We start from the raw sequence: 18,289 nt of genomic DNA, 5'->3' as shown, positions 1-18,289 counted from the left end.
CCTAACTACATACTATGTTAATGAGCATTCGCTTTCAGCCAAAAGATAGAATTAGTCCTGAAGTTTTGGTAGGGTAGGTCAGTTGTGGGAGGTAGGGAGTTCCACAGTTTAGCTGCTTTCACCGGGAAACTATTACCACCAATTGTAGAACGGTTAAACTTGGGAATAGAGAGGCAATCTTTATAGGCAGTTCTCGATGGTCTCAAGGATATCTGTCGGTGGAATCTGTCGACCAAATAGGTGGTTGCAGCATTATTAAGGGATTTGTGTGTGAGTGACACAGTTTTTAGGAGGATTTTATCATTTGTTGGAAGCCAGTTGTTCTGTTGGCTAATCTCGGAGATGTGGTCTCTTCTGGAGATGCCTAGTTTAAATGGCCCACTGACATAACAATTCACATTTTCTGATTCAGCATTTTCTTTCCTTAGTATGTTTAGGTACCATGTCAACCAGATCCTGCTTGTGAACACCAGTGCTTCTTTCTCATGTTAGCAATGTTTTGCCACATCGGTGGGGCTAGCGCCACCATATGCACCAAAAACAAAACCTGATTTAATGACCAGGCACTGTGCATTTGGACACGCTGAAGCCCCTGGAAGAATGTCAGATGACAGGTATACCAGATATGCAGCCCATGTGTATGAAATGAGCCATTTGCCCTGCTTTGACTTCAGTTCCATGTTTTACCAGTGGCCAAGACATAGTAGATGCGTGTAGTGGGTGTGGGCATACATTGGAAAAAGAAGCGTTCCTTAATTGTCATTGTTTTGCTTTGAGAAAAACTGATGTGTGGACTCTTCTTTTCCAATAATTTCACTCCGCACCATCTGAAGAGGACGCCTAGGGGACTTCAAAAGCTAGCGCATGTTTCTTAATGAAAGGCATCAAAACCTGCATTAATGTGTGGTTATGCGGCCAAGCAGATTAGATAGAGTGAGTCCCTTCTACTAAAACAGCCCCAGTGCATGTATTCCAGCAATGATTCTTTGTAGCTTGAGATGCTTTTGAGAGCTAATGTTCTGGCCTAGAGATTTGCAACCTGCGGCTCTCCAGATGTTTTGGTATGCGACCTCAATGAAGCCTCACCGTTACAAACATGCCAAGATTTTCCATCACCCCGGAGCAAGATTTTAACACGGAAAGTCGGATAAGTGAACTTGCCCATATGCTTGCATTGGGGCAGGTGATATTTTAGGAGTAGCAAACTGAAAATAAATATATAAATAGCAACATGTTTGTCTACCACACCAGGAGTCTGCGTCCTAAGTTGTGTGGCTGGCTGTGTATACCATTGAGTGTGCCGCTGGGGCTGATGTCCCTTGCGGGCAAAAACAACCAGAGAGATGCAGGTTACAGACCCATCAAGCTTAGTTTCATCTGACAATCACTTCCCATATGCAATGACCCCTGTCCAGTACATATTTTAGGGGTCACTGTCCTATATGCTAACTGCAAACTGAATTAGCTGCTTTTTGAAAATGTATATGTAATTGATCACACGCTGTCTGTTTGTAGTCATAAGTAAAATGTGCATACGTGCAATTTGTCAGAATGTGACGTTCATTTAAGCGCTCCTAAAGGCAAATGCATTCTTTCAGGTTGAAATCAATTTGAAGCGCTACCCCACGCCGTACCCGGAAGACCTGAAGAGCATGGTGAAGTCCGTGCAAAACATGGTGGGCAAAGCCAGCCACGGGGTCCCCGTGGAGAACTCCATCGCCGCCGAGCAGAACATGAAGGACAAGTACGAGCACAAGTGGCAGGGATCCACGAAAGAGCTCAAGGCCGAGGTAATATCACTGAGCGCGCGGCTCACTGGAGGGCGACCAGGCAGTCTGGGCCCGGGAATTGCTTTTAAATCACCGCAGCTGCGAGGTAGCGCGCGATACATCTGTTTTTATCATTGAAATCACGTGCTTGCGTCCCGACACAAACAGAAATATCGCGCGTTTTCCTTTATGGCATCCGCATAAACAAATGCACATTTTTATGAGATCCTTGACAGACGCAGTGATATCACATACTTAATCCTTCCTAGGAGCAAACATCTGTAAACATGTCGGGATTTGGACCAGTGTGCGCATGTGATATTTAAAGTGTAGGTTTTATTGTGGCTTGCATTGAATGTTCAAAACCACAAGTGTTGAAAGGTAAACGGAACATGTTTTTTTTTTTTTTTTTAATATTTATTTGTTTGGTTAATACAATCAACCTTTCAAATTTTCCACATACAAGAGAAAACAAAGCAAATTGCATTTCATGATTATTTACCAGTAAACTTGTACAAAAACAACAATTTCAGTAAATGAATTTAACAGTCTGGGCTACTCAGTTGGTATTCTTTTTGATGTTCAGTAGGATTTGACTACAGCTTATTGTGATCATTAGGAAATACAGCATCCAGAAATTGTATGGTGGCTATCTTTATGACTAGCTTAGGTGATGAAAAGATGAATTGCCACAGATCTTTGTGTATATACCTATTTTGTTCTTCCAAATGATTTTTGAAGTATAGCTTACGAGTCGCTGCTAATTGAGGGCAGTACACTATACAATGTTCCAAAGTCTCTTTCTGGTCTAGAACTTTACAAAATCGGCAGTAATTTTCAGCCTTCGGGATTAAATTTCTGCGAGACAAAACATCTCGAGTCGGCCACAAGTTTAAATGAAAGCGAAGCAGCTTGTGACGTATTTTGGAGCATGGAAATTTGACCAAATAATCAGCCATGACACTGTGACGCTTGTGACCAAATAAATTCCGTTTGAAATCTTTGTAAGTTACGCATTTATTTTGGGTAGTACACCAATCATGCTGTTGAATTTTTTTTTTTGCGCTGCCTTCATTTGATAATAGAAGCTCCAGCGAGATTGATGCATCAGCTAATACATTTAGAGTTAACTTACACCATTGTTGGGAGAACAATCAATCTCTGCTTAATAGATGGACAGCCACCTGACCCAAGATATCTGGGCGATCAAGAGAGAGAAGACATTTTCGAAGAAATGCACAGTATTTCCAAGTAACATACGAAAAAATAGAAAGAGAGGCCAGTTCAAACCTAATCAACGGCAGCGGAGTACTTGCCGGAACATGTAGTACTTGCTTCCAGAAAGATGCTTCCAATCTATCCCACCAAATTTCTTTTTTGGGGGCCTGGGCCTCTGACCCGTAAGTTAAGATTGGAAGGACTTTCTGCACATAGAAAGTCACTACATGTTTTGTTGTGAATTTGCCAAATTTGCCCATTAACAATTTAGCCTGGGCAACTAAAGTCTGAAGTTTGCCCTTAATTTCCAAATCTTGACTGGGGTTTGCAGGAGTGTCAATGATCAAAGTCCCCAAATATTTATATGTGGGAACCTTGACAAGGGCCAAATTATGCAATTTCCATGTGAAAGGTTTGACTTTTACTCCCGTGTGCCATTTGCAAACCATTATTTGTGTTTTATTCATGTTTATATTTAGGTGGTTTGCATCCACATACAATTCCAGACCATTTAAGAGATTTTGTAAACCACTTTGAGTTTTTGAGATGAGAATCAAATCGTCTGCATACAGAAGATATTGGATTTTGGTCAAACCCATACTCGGAGAGTCACTACTTATCTGCTTAAGAGCAGTGCCCAAATAAAAAATAAAAAAATTAAATATAGAGGCGGCCAAAATGCACCCCTGTTTCAATCCTCTGTGTGTTTTGAATTTAGCCGACAGATCGCCCCCCAAAGCAAGTCTGACCTGCATGGTAGTATTTGTGTGTAGGAGAACTATTAGTGATGTCAGCGAAGAGGGGCAATTGTATTTAATTAATTTTGAGAATAAAAGAGATCTGTCGACTGAGTCAAAAGCGACTTTAAAGTCAACAAAGGCTAAAAATAAAATCTGTTTCTGGACAGTATGCTCAGAAAGAAGTGTATTTAGAGTGAAAATATTAGGAATAGTGCCTACTTGTGCCACAAAGCCTGCTTGAAAAGGATCATTAAGTCCAGCCTGCATAGTCCATTTTTGAAACTCTCTTAAAATTATACGTGAGAAGATCTTACCGGGAGCGTCCAATAATGCTATGGGTCTGTAACATGTAGGGTCTTTCCTGTTCCCTTTCTTGAAAATGGGAATGATTATTGAGTGAGTCCAAGACGGGGGGAGCGTTTGCGTATTAATAATGGTAGAAAATATTTGAAATAGTATTTTGGACCAGATGTCTGGATGGTCTTTGAACATTCTGTTAGATAAACCATCAGGGCCGCATGCACCAGAGCGACTGGACTTCTTGATAAACAGGCGAATATCATCCAAATCAAAATTTAGATGAAACTTCGTCGTGAACTTATCGGATGATGGTGCAGAACCCCCTTTTGGAATACTATATAAAATAGAGAAATAGGAAATCCAGTCCGCCTCAGTGACTTCGTTGGCCTGTATTATAGCCTGAGGCCCATTTGTGGCTTGATTGAGCAGGGACCAGGTATTAGCAATATTCAGGCTTTGAATAGTAGCCAATAACAGTTGGCTGTCAAGATGGTATAATGTGGCACGCCTGGATTTAATCCAGTTTCTATAACTGGTTTTGATTTTTAATAACTGACTGAAACGAATACTATGAGGTAATTTCATAGCTTCTCTTTTTTGAAGTCTGAATAATATCTTTTGATCTCTGACTTCAGAGTTGAAGTTATGAAGAGAGGGAAGTCGAGTCTTAGGTTTAGATACAGTGCTCGCCAGAGGAGGTCGAAAGGCTTGAATCATGTCAGAATAGCAGATGTTAGAGTTTGCTACATTCAGTTGAATTTTGTTACCTTCATGATTCAAATGTGTGTAAAAGCGGGCTAAAGCTTTGTCCGTCCATCTTACTTTATTACCTGCATTATTGGTGATCAATTGAGAATGTTGATATTTATCTCTCTGCAAGTTTGGGACACCATTGAACAGAAGTTTGGCCGTCAGTTGATTATGGTCACTCACGTCAGATTGTACAATTTCAAAGTCTATTACATCAGAGAAACAGCTGAGATTCATGTACATATAATCTATGATGGTGGAAGACTTCCCTCTATGCCATGTTGAACCTGGAGGGATATCGGATTTGAACGCACCATTGAGTCTATAGAGATTGTGATATTTTACAAATTGTAACCATTTCTTAATTCGAATTTGGGAGTTTAAGGTTTTCCCACCTATACAATCTAGATTTAAGTCACCAGCAATCAAAATTTTGTGTACTGTGTTGTCCATATAGACCAGACTGATCATATCGCTCAACATTTCCAAAAAGCGTTCGTCCGTTATCCCCGCCGGATTCCAATATACATTAATAATGGCAAACGAGGTAGCATCCAATTTTAACCGTGACATTTGCATAAAGGGATTAGGTGAAGACCAGAAAGTGAGACTGGTATTAATGTTCGCTCGAATGGCTGTTAAAAGACCACCATAAGGTCTGCCACAAGAACTCTTGCTAGCAGTATTAATTAAAACATCATGTGTGTCCCAAATTGGCATGCTAGTTAGCCAAGTTTCCTGTAACATAATCAGATTGTATTTGCTTAGTGAACTCAGATCATTATTCAAGAGATGAGAAAAGCCCCTGGAGTTCCAACTTAAAAGTGTGAATTCACTTGTTGTCAGAGCTTGGTCTAGTTACTGCTGGTGTTCAGAACCTATAAAAGCTCTGGATTCTTTAGGCCCATACGAATGGCTTTCATATGTAGCATGTTTTGACTGACTAAAAAAATGTTGTTGGTGGGCAACCTGCGGATTTGAGTTAGATTCAGAGTGTAATTCAAAACCAAGGTCAAACAGGTCCTTTCTTGCTAACCATATTGCGTTTTGGATTACACGAGATTGCATCCAAAGTCTCACGATATGTAAGTTCGAGTTGTCAAAGAAATCTACCAGTGTTAAATCGTCCGAGCTGATATCCTCAAGTGCCGCTATGTCAGCAAAGATATTCAAAATAGAGTTTCTGTTCAAAACAAACTGCTTATATGGCAACGGACGACATTTCAACACTAGACAGAAGTTAGCTAAACGTTTTGGAGTAAGTTGAGTCGTGATGAATTTATTATTGGGAGCCAAAGAAACCGAGTGACTTGCGAGAAGTTTTTTATCACTAGTTAAAGCTACACTAGATGGCGTTTGAAGATCCTTGGCAATGGTGGCTTTAAGTAGGCTAAATAGTTCAGGAACAATTGCAGCCAAAAGTGATTTCCCAGACTTATCAGATGAGGGCATGGGCAAAAAGTTAGTTTCAGAACAATGCTTGATGGGAGATGCCTTGGGCTCGGTAGATACAGACAAAGGGTTACTCACAGGTTGACGATCTTGTTCAACCTCGGGCATTGCCTGTTTAGTCTGCATTAATTGAGTTACGGGAGAGGACTCATGTTTGCGGAAGCCCTGATCTGACATATAGGCATCAACAGCCCGTCTAAGTTCCAAACGATGGAGCTCTGAGGAAGAGCTACTGACTTTAGAGGATGAGGGATTCAGGGTGATATCTCTTTCATTAGGTGGAATGAAATTTGATGATTTAGGGTCATTAATTGCAGTCACCAGAGCATCCAATGGGGCATGAGGCGGCACAATAGGCGCACTTTTGAGATTTTTAGTCAAGGAGATAGTCGAGGTGCGCAACAAGGCCAATTGTTGATATTTTTTTGATACTGCTGAGGAAGCAATTAAGGTATTTTTTTTCGGCAAGTGAATCTGACGAATAAAATTTTTAGTTTTGGATGTGTGATCTTGATTGATAGTGATTTGGTTTTTCGTTTTTTTTGTTTTTATTATTTTTGACTCCGCCCTCTTAGGAGTGACCCCCTTGCCAGCACCTGTCTGCGCTTTATCTGTAAATATTTCATAGGGAGCATTGGTAGTTGATGAGATGCCAGAGTCAGACTGAGTAGTGGCTAGACCTTGTGCAAAAGCACTTGGACGAACCGCGGCACTATGAATTATGCCTTCAATGTATGGAACGGCTGTGTATGCACAAGATTTGGATGGTGTACTGTGCTCAGTGAGATGACTCACCAAAGTTTGCAATGGGCCAGAAGTTTGTGTACCTAAAGAAGCTTTCAATACTACAAGTGTATCACTTGATTCACATACTTTCTTTGCATTAGCATATTTTGAAAATAGGGTGGGGGCATGCTCCTGCCATTCCAGGATTTTGTCTAATTTTTGAGTATGTTCAGTGGACTTGTTTGTCCATACATCAAATAGTTTGATTAATGTTTGAAGTGAAGTATGCATGGCAGCTAATGTTAAGTTGACCAAGCTTTTGTTTGTCATTTCTGGGTCCACCTTACATGCTAAAATTGGGGATTGTGGACATTGTCGAGGGGTAGGAGCAAGATAAGAAGCATCAATGGCGGAGCAGTTCGACTCACAATTTGAAAACATAATAGGAGATTCAGAGAGACGATGAGAAACATCCACATGGAGTAATTGGGAAGAAAGATCAGCATCACTCAAATTTAGATTTGCGGTAACATTTTTTGCCATAGCAATAGGAATTTGAGCCCCTACTGGTTGAGTAGGGGCAGAGGAAGGTATATTGTGTAATAATATGCTATCAGAAAGGGAAACATGTTGCACTGACCCAGGCAAAAAGGGTGTTACTGGTTTAACGGCTATTGGTACATCTTGGATATCATTACGCAAAACAGGACGCACATTCATTTCAACAAAGGATTGCTCATGAACCATGTGAACAATAGAAGACGATTTTGGAAGGTTTAAAACTGGCCACTTCGCAGATCCTTTGTAAAATTGTCGAATATCCTGCAAAGGAGGTCCGGGAGGCGCAGCTTTGCGACCCTTGCGCGTTCTGCTTGCTATTGGCGTTGAGCACAAAGACAATGCTGGTTGTTGTACAGTTAATGCTATAGAATTTCGTGAACATGAATTGCGTACCAATTGTGATTTTGGGGGCAATCCCATTGTTATTGAGGGCAGTCGTGACTGCATAATAGAAGAGCTGGTCAATAAATACTATAAATTTGATTGAAAATGCGATAAAACTGACAAGAAAAGACGACTATTCACTTTTGGTAGATATTAAAATCCTCCGAGTGGTGTGGCACTTACCAGAGCACCTCAGCACCCAACAGCCGCACAACAGCACAGCTAGCGGCCTTTACCCCGCCGGGCTTAACGCCGCAAGGGTGGCTGGCAGTGCACTTTAGCACTGGGGCAAGTCACGTGATGGGTCACGTGCCGAGTGGAGAGCCCGCCTCCAACAGACAGCCTTCACTCTCCTGCAAGAGCCCCTTGTCAGCTCGCAATGCAGGGTTAAGTAAGTAAGCAGAAACGAAAGATCCTCTCCACAGCAAGGGCTTTTTAAAATGAAGAAACACACGCCGCTCGGGCGGCTGGCAGTGCACTTTAGCACTGGGGCAAGTCACGTGATGGGTCACGTGCCGAGTGGAGAGCCCGCCTCCAACAGACAGCCTTCACTCTCCTGCAAGAGCCCCTTGTCAGCTCGCAATGCAGGGTTAAGTAAGTAAGCAGAAACGAAAGATCCTCTCCACAGCAAGAGCTTTTTAAAATGAAGAAACACACGCCGCTCGGGCGGCTGGCAGTGCACTTTAGCACTGGGGCAAGTCACGTGATGGGTCACGTGCCGAGTGGAGAGCCCGCCTCCAACAGACAGCCTTCACTCTCCTGCAAGAGCCCCTTGTCAGCTCGCAATGCAGGGTTAAGTAAGTAAGCAGAAACGAAAGATCCTCTCCACAGCAAGGGCTTTTTAAAATGAAGAAACACACGCCGCTCGGGCGGCTGGCAGTGCACTTTAGCACTGGGGCAAGTCACGTGATGGGTCACGTGCCGAGTGGAGAGCCCGCCTCCAACAGACAGCCTTCACTCTCCTGCAAGAGCCCCTTGTCAGCTCGCAATGCAGGGTTAAGTAAGTAAGCAGAAACGAAAGATCCTCTCCACAGCAAGGGCTTTTTAAAATGAAGAAACACACGCCGCTCGGGCGGCTGGCAGTGCACTTTAGCACTGGGGCAAGTCACGTGATGGGTCACGTGCCGAGTGGAGAGCCCGCCTCCAACAGACAGCCTTCACTCTCCTGCAAGAGCCCCTTGTCAGCTCGCAATGCAGGGTTAAGTAAGTAAGCAGAAACGAAAGATCCTCTCCACAGCAAGGGCTTTTTAAAATGAAGAAACAGAACATGTTAAGGGGATTAGACCGCTATGGAAAGCAGGCAGCATATCCACGAGGCATTTGGGCAGCGATGTAGGCCGGCAGGCACCCCTTCGCTTCCATACATTCCCAGTCTAAGGGCCTTATTACGATTGAGCCTGTCCTTTAACAACGCCGGAAAGAATACTGGTACGACCGGCTCCGTTATTGGACCTGCTCGCTCTGAGTCTGCCGGTAGGGGCAGTGAACTACTGGCAGGCCTGACTTGCCACGAGTTCAGGCCCCTACCAGCGGAGAAATCACTGAAGCACCGGACACCATTGACAACGGTGCCAGTGCTTCAGTGATTCCCATTCCATGGAGTTCCCTTGGACTTGGTGTTCCGCTACTTGTTCTATTATGTTGTACTGTTCCTGTACTTTTATTTTAAAAAGAAGACGTTCCGTAATGGTTTCGTTTTGAAATAAAAGTGTAGGAAGAAGTTGAAACTTGCACTGTCAGTGCACTGCTCTGAACGTTCCTTTAAACATCAGGAGCCTTCCCACTCAGCCAGTGAACCAATGCTTGACTCGTTCATTGAAAGCACAGCTATTCCAATAGTGCAGCTAAGCCAAAGTAACTCGAGGACAAGTCAGGGTACCCCTGCTATCGCATTATGACTTTGATGTCCGCCAGTGTGCCCCTAATATGTCGTCTGCTCAACCTGGGTGAAGGCAAGTTAGCAAAGTCAATTTTAAATGTTCAAACGTGACAGCAAGTTACGCAGCGAGAGAGGGCACATGCAGTGTGGGGCATTAGGCTCCTCCGATTTGGCCGGATTTGTTTCCATTGTTGATTGGAATGGCAGGGACAGGTGGACACGAAAACGGACCCATTTACGTCACATGCCTCAGAAAGCCCAGATATGCTGGCCAGGAGGGTTTAGAGGACTGAAAGACCCGCAGCACTTCTTCCAGGACCTCTCGCTTCACTGGTCCCCTTTCCATTGTGACTCGCACAGGGGGGAATATACATGGTCTTTAGGGACACAACCCCCTACCTAATAGCACTTTTTGTGAACCAGACAAACACTCACACATCACCTCTACTAACCCAGACAGTTCAGAGCTGGGTCAGGCCTATAGACACCCAACTGATTCTCTTAAAGTCAGGAGATGGTGAAGGCTTATTGGGACCTGTTTCCCTCTCCCATCTCAGTAATCACACAGATACTCACACATCATCTTAACAAGTCTGGACCTGCAGGAGATGGGGCAGGACTAAATGCACGTGTCCCTCCTACCAGTGATCCATTACCCTACGCTGTCGACCATACACCTACCATCTACATGCAACCTGGGCATGCATGAGATGGGGAGGGCCTATGGCAACCCCAGCCCTCAGTCAGTACTGAAACAGCTTCTGTGCACATAGTAACACTGGTAGGTGGTTTCTGTCTTTACTAGACCATCTCAGCAGTACCTTTTTTCTACAGGCTTGACCTGTTGATCTGAGCTCCAAGATTCCCAGGGCTCCCTGTCAGGAGCTGTGTGAAAACTTGTTTTTTCCCACTGCTGCAAAGGCAGACATGGCAAGTGCTTGTGGCGTTATGCTCATTCTCTCTGGAGAAAGATTGATTGCGCCTCCACCTCTTGGGGTGCTATTCGTGCGGATCTGAATCATCTGATTAATTGGTTCCCCTGAGTGAAGCTATCCAACTTTAAGCCCCAACCCTTCTTGGCTCATACATTTTCTGGGCAATTTGATTACTGTACTCCTAGAGAGGGCTATTTGATTTACAAATACATATATTATAACTGACTCTGACTTACACTCCACCTAAGCCATCTCCAGGAACCCAAAGTCACACACTTTAGCACCCATCGCTGGGGTGTGGCGGCCTCCCAGCCAGTCAGGAGTCTCGTAAGGGCTCTTTACCTCACGATAAAGCCTCTGCTCTGAGCTGCCGCAGAAGCGGAGGCCAACATCTTTCCTCCCAGAAAATAAGGTAAGACTGCACAGTGCTCCTGTTTTCCCTCCTTCCCACACCCCTGAACCCCAATTTCCACATCACTCACACAGCACCCTACCCCACTTACCTTGCACCCACTTGTCCCTCGCCTGCACCAGGAACACACATCCATCATGGAAATGGGATGATGGATACATGTCGTTCCCTTCTCCCTAATCCTGGGTGGCCATCTTTGTCTATAGTTTTTTTCTAAAATGAGAAACAGCAACTGTGCCAATACTCAACGTAAAAACCCCACTATTAGCATCACGTAGCAATAAACTACTCCTGGTGGGGGGCTTTATTGAGACAGGTAATGCCTGGTCTCCCGTTAAACTGACCAGTGCATTACATGGCCTGGTGAAGCCCCCAAACCATCAGGGTTTATTTCTTAAGTAACTTCTTTGCAAATTGGCTGGTTGATCTCCAGAAATGGTGTCTTCTCAGACATTAACTTGTCCTCTAAATCCCATAACTTGAAAATATAATTTATTAATGAGGAATGTAGCTCTTTTATTTGAAAACCCATAAATCACTGTTGATCCGCCTGCCCTGTTGGTCAGTTGACAATTATCCTGTTATAATCACACTGCACTTAAGCAATACATCCCAACAGGCAGAGGGGTTTATTGTATTAGCATCCCGGCATGCTTACCGGGATTCTAATAGTTTTTTGGTTTTTTATTTTAGTTGAGAAACGGCACGGTTGCTGTTTCTCAACTTTAAAAAACTACAAACCAAGATGGCCACCATGGATTAGGGAGAATGGAACTACACATAGTCGCTGCTCCATTTCCATGACGGCCAGCGGCACAACTGAGATGTGCCAGGAACACTGAGTGTTCCAAGGGACAAGAGAGTGCAAGGTAAGTGGGGCGGGGTTGGGGTAGGTAAGGGATTTTAAAATTGAGATTGGAGTACGGGAAAGGAGTGCAATGCGGACTTACCTACTTTCCCAGCAGGGAAGATGGTGGCCTCCCATTTCCGAGGACGCTCAGCACGTGGGCTTTACCATGAGGTAAAGACCCTTTCTGAGCCTTCTGATTGGCATGGAGGCCTACATCCCCCCTGCGCAGGGTGCTAATAATAACTAAAATTCACCCTTTTTTCTTATTGACATTCTTAGTTAAGTACACCAATGGAGCACTGACATCACTAACACTTAACAAAGGCTTTAAAGGACTTTTACAGACCCCTTACTTTAATCCCAGAATTGCTTGTGTGCATGCAGTTTGCATTTGTCGCCTATATTGTGAAAACTGCATTAGGTGACCACTAGTCATTTGCTATTCAAAGTGCCTACAGTTTGCATTTATCGCCCATATTGTGAAAACTGCATTTAGGTGACCATTAGTCATTCCTATCCAAAGGATCTCAAAGTTTGCATTTTTCGCCCTCATCCTGAAAACTGAACCCAGGTGACCTTTCTCTCCTGCTAGTCAACCAGTTACTTATACATACTTGCCAATCTGCCTCACTTGAATCTAGGTGTTTATGCACTCTTGCCAATCTGCCTCATTTAAATCTAGGTGCTCATTTGAATCTAGTGTTTATGCATTCTTGCCAACTTGCCTCATCTCAAATCGAGGTGTTTATTTATGCATTCTAGGTGTTTATTCATGTGTTTACTTATGCATTCCTGCCAAACCGCCTAATCCTGATGCTAGGCATCTATTTTGCACTTCTGCAAAACTGCCTCATCTCATTTTTAGGTGTTTCTCTATGCACCTTAGCCAAACTGCCTCATTCTGACTGTAGTTGCCTACTTCTGCAATTCAGACAAACTACCATAGCTTGATGCTACTACCTAGTATGTGTCTATTCACCACCTACTTGCTGGCCCATATTCTGATCAGCTTCAATAGTGCATCATCTACTAAAATGGCTCCACAATTACCCAACTGGCCAGTCTTACCTAGACTTAATAGCCAAGTACCCTATTTAGATCTAAATGGCCCTCAGGTATTGTCACCTTCCAGTCACCCTCGCACCACTGTAGAAAGGAACTTAGGACTTAGAGCCAGGCTAGCCAAAATTCACGAGCCCCGGGCCCGCTCATCGCCCAACCCACAAAACCGCAGAACGCGACCATTCCGACCTAATCCTGCCTCACAAATCAGTAACCCATCACAAAAACACTACGCCACACCCTCTCATAACTCCCTCAACCTAGGCACTCCTGAACTCCCACAGGACAAGCGCCATACTACTACCTCAGAATAGAGAGACACTACTCCCAAAAACACAGTTAGCCCTAAGATCAAGGGAGCTTTGATCAACGCCAGATCGTTGGTAGCCCATGCTTTAGAAATCGCAGACTTAATACTGACAGAAGACCTTGACTTCCTCGCCATCACCGAAACCTGGTTACACCCAGCAGCAGGCCCTATGCTCATGCTGGCTATCCCAGACAACTATCCTGAGACAAGACCGTACCAACTCAAGAGGAGGTCGTGTCGCCATTATCCATAAGTGCAGTCTTACCTTGAGACTAGCCTCCCCTATAGATGCCCCCTCCTGTGAAATATTAGCAGTCAAAATACCTCTCACTAACACCCAATTGCTTAATATCTATTTGATCTACCGCCCACCAGGCCCCATTGGTACCTTCGATGAAGACCTCAACTCTATTCTATCTAGCAACCTCAAGAGCTCCACTCAAGCACTCACCCTAGGAGACCTCAACTTGGGTTACAATGACCCGGAAGACCATCCCGCCAGCATTATAGCCAGCACTCTCACTGAATTAGGCTTCGCGCAAAGATGCACGTTACCAACACATTCGAAAGGTACCACAACTGCCTAGCGAATATCACAAATATCTCACCTCTAGCCTGGACTGACATTTAATATCATTCATGCTCTCTACTGATAGACCACCACCTCCGCCTACCGTTAAAGCCCCACCCACCTTCACCAGAAACAAGAAAAACACGACAACAGAAAGACTTATCCCTAATCTACTCCCTACGCTCAATACACTGCCAGACGACCTTGACCCTGAGTCCTTGGTCGAAGAATATAACAAGATTATGGCCACTTCGCTGGACCGTATCGGCCCCCTTAAACTCAGATCCAGTAAACCAAAAATGCGCCTCAACAAATGGTATACTCCATTCCTCAAAAACCTAAGGCAGCAAAAAAGAAGTTGCGAGGCCATTTGGAAAAAATCAAACAAACTAACCATACTGTACAAAAAAGAAATCTACCTGGCCAAACGTACCTCATTTGACTCTCACATATCCGAAGCCAAATCCAACACGAAATAACTTTTTTCTATCCTCAAAGAAATAGAAACCCCCATAGCACGCCCCGATACTTGCACCAAAGATAAAAGATGGTGCTCAGAAATTCAAAATGCCCTAGCAAATAAGATTGTGACTCTTCAAAGTAAAATCTCCAACAAAAGAGCATCCCTGAATAACACACCTAACTTAAAAATTCATGACAAACCCATGCCCACTGACCTAGCCCGCTTCCAGTTTGCCAAAGTCAATATTTTGGAAGTGGAAAAAATCATCCTATCTCTGAAACCGTCCAATTGCCAGGGAGACTTATGCCCTGCTCAACTCATCAAAGATGCCGCCCGGGACCTCTCCCTGTTCATCACAAAATTGATCAATGCCTCCTTCGCCACTGGCTCCATCCCTACTAACTTAAAACAATCTTGGGTACTCCCATTATTGAAAAAAACCTACTCTCGACCCTGCCATACCCACCAACTACCGACCCATTACAACCGTTCTCTTTCTCCTAAAATTCTGGACAAGGTTGCTTATGTACAAATACAGAAACACTTGTAAGAACACAACCTCCTAGGATCTAGACAATCTGGGTTCAGGCCCCACCACGGGACCGAAACCACTCTCATTGACTTGAAAGCCCAGATCGATTCGCTCAGAGACAATGGGCATGCTGCTTTACTCCTTCTCCTTGACCTATCTGCAGCTTTCGATCTGATCGATCACTCTGTCCTATGTTCACATCTCCACACTGCAGCCCACTTCTCAACGGAGGCCATCACGTGGATCACATCCTTCCTTAACGGTAGGACCATGAGGGTCTTCTCTCCCACGGCTGCAGCAGACCACCCCATAGCCATCACCTGTGGTGTCCCTCAGGGCTCCTGCGTCTCCCCCACACTATACAACATATTTACCAAGCCCCTTTTTGATGATCTGGATCATCTCGGTATCACCTAGACCAACTATGCAGATGATACTCAGATCCTCCTTCCGCTTTCTGGAGATTATGGAAAGGATTTGGCCTTGTTAAATAGGGTGTACATCATCATCCAGGCATGGATGGCCACTCATGGACTATGCCTGAATGATGATAAAACAGAACTTATCATCCTAGGTACTACACTCAACATAAGGAAACTTGGCCCGGCCTACAATTCCTTTACAATTGACGGTAACATCATTAAAGTCGGACAGGAGGTCAAAACATTGGGATTCTATCTAGACTACAATTTTTCCTTCAAAAGACAAGTGAGCTCCCTTGCATCCTCCACGGCTTATACTTGCAAATTAATCCGTGCAGCTAAACCATTCCTGTCGGACTCCAGCTGCCTGACACTCGCCAGAGCTCTTATTCTGTCTCACCTTGACTATCGCAACGCCCTATACTTGGGATCTACCAAGGCTACCACCAGTAAACTGCAAACCCTTCAGAACAATGCTCTTAGAGCAGCTCTGGGCATTTCCAGAAGGGAACACATTACAAATTTTAGCCAACAGAACAACTGGCTTTCAACTAAAGACAAAATATTATTAAAAACTGCATCACTTACACATAAGTCCCTGAACAATGCCGCCCCAACTTACCTGATCAACAGATTCCACCGACAAACCTCTTTAAGACCTACCAGAACTGCATACAAAAACTGTCTATCTGTTCCCCTCTACAAGCGGGCCACCATAGGGGACAACAGCTTCCCAGTAAAAGCTGCTCTGCTGTGGAATTCCTTGCCTCCTTACTTTAGAATTGACATGCCCTACCAAAACTTCCGCTCACTAGTAGTCTCCTGGTTGAAACTCGAGACCCACTAAGTCTTTGATGTGCCCAGCGCCACTCGCACAAACTGTAACCACATGTGCCTCCCTGTTTACCTGTTTGTGTGCCTTCCTGCTTACTTTTATATAATGGCCTGCAATTATGTATATTCTTTGTACTGTAACCAAGTTTCAAAAATTCTTGTAAAGGCTGCGCCCTGATACCCCCGGGTACGCTCGCGCATTATAAATAAAACAAACAAACAAACAAACAAACAAACATCATCTTCACCAAAAGAAGGTTCCACAACCATCTTCACTCTAAGACAGACTTGCTTCTAGTAACTTATTTTATGGGTCTATTAGCCCTCTCCAGGATAAGGTCCAGTGTGATGTATGTTAAGTTATGTTAATACGCTTTTATACTGGACCACATTAACATCATTGTATTTTCAGAGTTCCGAAACTTGCCTCTGGGGGTGGTACCCAGGCCTTAGTCTAGTGGAGGAAATAAAATGAGCAAGTGGAAGATAAGAGTATAAGAAAGCAGGAGACAAATGCTACCAAACAAAGGGAGAGGTGGATACAGCAGGGGAAGGATGTTCTGCGATACCCTGGTGGTATGTCAGCCCTCTTTGCCTGACCATAGTTATGCAAGCAAGAGAGAGAAAACTATGTCCTAAAGTGTTTCGTTAATTGATTTGTGTTTCTGAGACTGATTTGTAACGTTAAAAGCATGATTGGCTCTCGAATGTACTCTGGCAAACCGGGAAGTTTGGTGGCTTATTTGCCCGCGCATTCCTATACGTTCTACCCCAGGTCAAACTCCAGAATGTTAATAAAGGGAATGACAAGCATGAGCAAAGAGTGGGCGAGTCAAGAACAGACTATGTATAAAGCTGAATGATGTTGATAGCACGAGGTGAGGGAATGGAGTGGTGACATTAGTACAGTCAAATTGCCACCTTCATGGCAATCAAGTCCTCATGTAGAGTGTCCTGTGTCATGTCAATCTAGACCTTATTTTAGTTCACTGTGAGACAGTGTGGTGGTCTCCCAAAATATGTATATCCACATATAGTGAGACAATATACCTAAATCTCCCTATGTGGGCTGTGTTGATTAGACGTTGTGAAATGCTGAGGTGGATGTGTGACAAAGAGTGTAGTTAGGGAGGGAAGGACCACATATATTTCCTTCTGTATCCGGTATCAGTCTGGCCCACTTTTGTGTCCAATGTATTAATGGCATGAGTACGTCTTTGGCTAAGGCGTGGCCTTCAACAACACTAGGATATCATTGAGAGTCTGTGTTTAAACCACACACGTGTGAACAGGAGAACCAATCCGCCTCCACTTGCTCTGTAGGCATCAAAGGGCCAGGAATCCACACAGCCAGGTTCCATACGTGTGAAGGGTGGGAGGAATGACTGGCACCTTTAAATGAGGGTGGGATTTCATCTGTGGCTCCTCTGGGAGCAAAGCCATGGACAGAGCTTGCTATGAGTTCTTGAGGCCTACTAGGAACTTCATGAGTTGATTATGAGGGTGCAGGAGCTGGGATCGCTCTTGGACTGAAGTTGGGAGTTAATCTGCGCAATTCCAACCCTTCTAAAACTGGAAAGGAGTTAACTTGCCTGTTATTAGAAGACTGCATAGAGTTCTTATATGCAACAGGGGTTGAGGGTCCACCTACCAGCTTACATTTGCAGGTCTACTTCAGGGGGTATGTCCCTTTTCATGAACTGAGTGAACTCTCTTGATTTCTTTATTTATTTCGGTGTACTGTGGAGTGCTTCCTGCCACGAAATGGCTACTTCAAAGCATTTGATATTTTAGATGAATGCGATAACATGCATAAAACAACATGACCTAATGAAACATAACATAATAAAATGACGTAACACAGCGTAACTATCTAGCATAGCTATATCGACTTCATGTCCCAAAAACTAACATGAAGGGGTGACCCAACAAATAAATCTATGAAAGTGAAAAATATGCAAACTTCGCTTAAAAATCAAAACATTCAAATTTGGTTTCAAAATCGCAATTTGCAAGGTAGAATTAAAAAAGGAAAAAGGGAAAACAGCACGAATAGAATACGGTTAGGTGTAGATACAATAAGGGACGAAGTGGAAGTCCAAACAGAGGTGTATGGGGA

General features: G+C 43.9%; 1 protein-coding gene across 1 annotated transcript in view; it reads left to right on the top strand.

Annotated features, from left to right (window-relative positions):
* The window catches only part of LRRC7 (leucine rich repeat containing 7), a 3,010,809-nt gene that overhangs the window by 2,456,873 nt on the left and 535,647 nt on the right, over positions 1–18,289 (top strand). The window contains exon 19 of the mRNA XM_069641926.1: positions 1,599–1,790. Within this exon, the coding sequence (XP_069498027.1) occupies positions 1,599–1,790 (192 nt within the window). The remainder of the gene's footprint in view (positions 1–1,598; positions 1,791–18,289) is intronic.

Source organism: Ambystoma mexicanum, chromosome 1q, assembly GCF_040938575.1.
Source record: "Ambystoma mexicanum isolate Mex_15411 chromosome 1q, UKY_AmexF1_1, whole genome shotgun sequence".
Classification (NCBI taxonomy): domain Eukaryota; kingdom Metazoa; phylum Chordata; class Amphibia; order Caudata; family Ambystomatidae; genus Ambystoma; species Ambystoma mexicanum.
The sequence above is the reverse complement of the archived record's forward strand: the minus strand, read 5'-3'. Positions and strand labels throughout refer to the sequence as shown.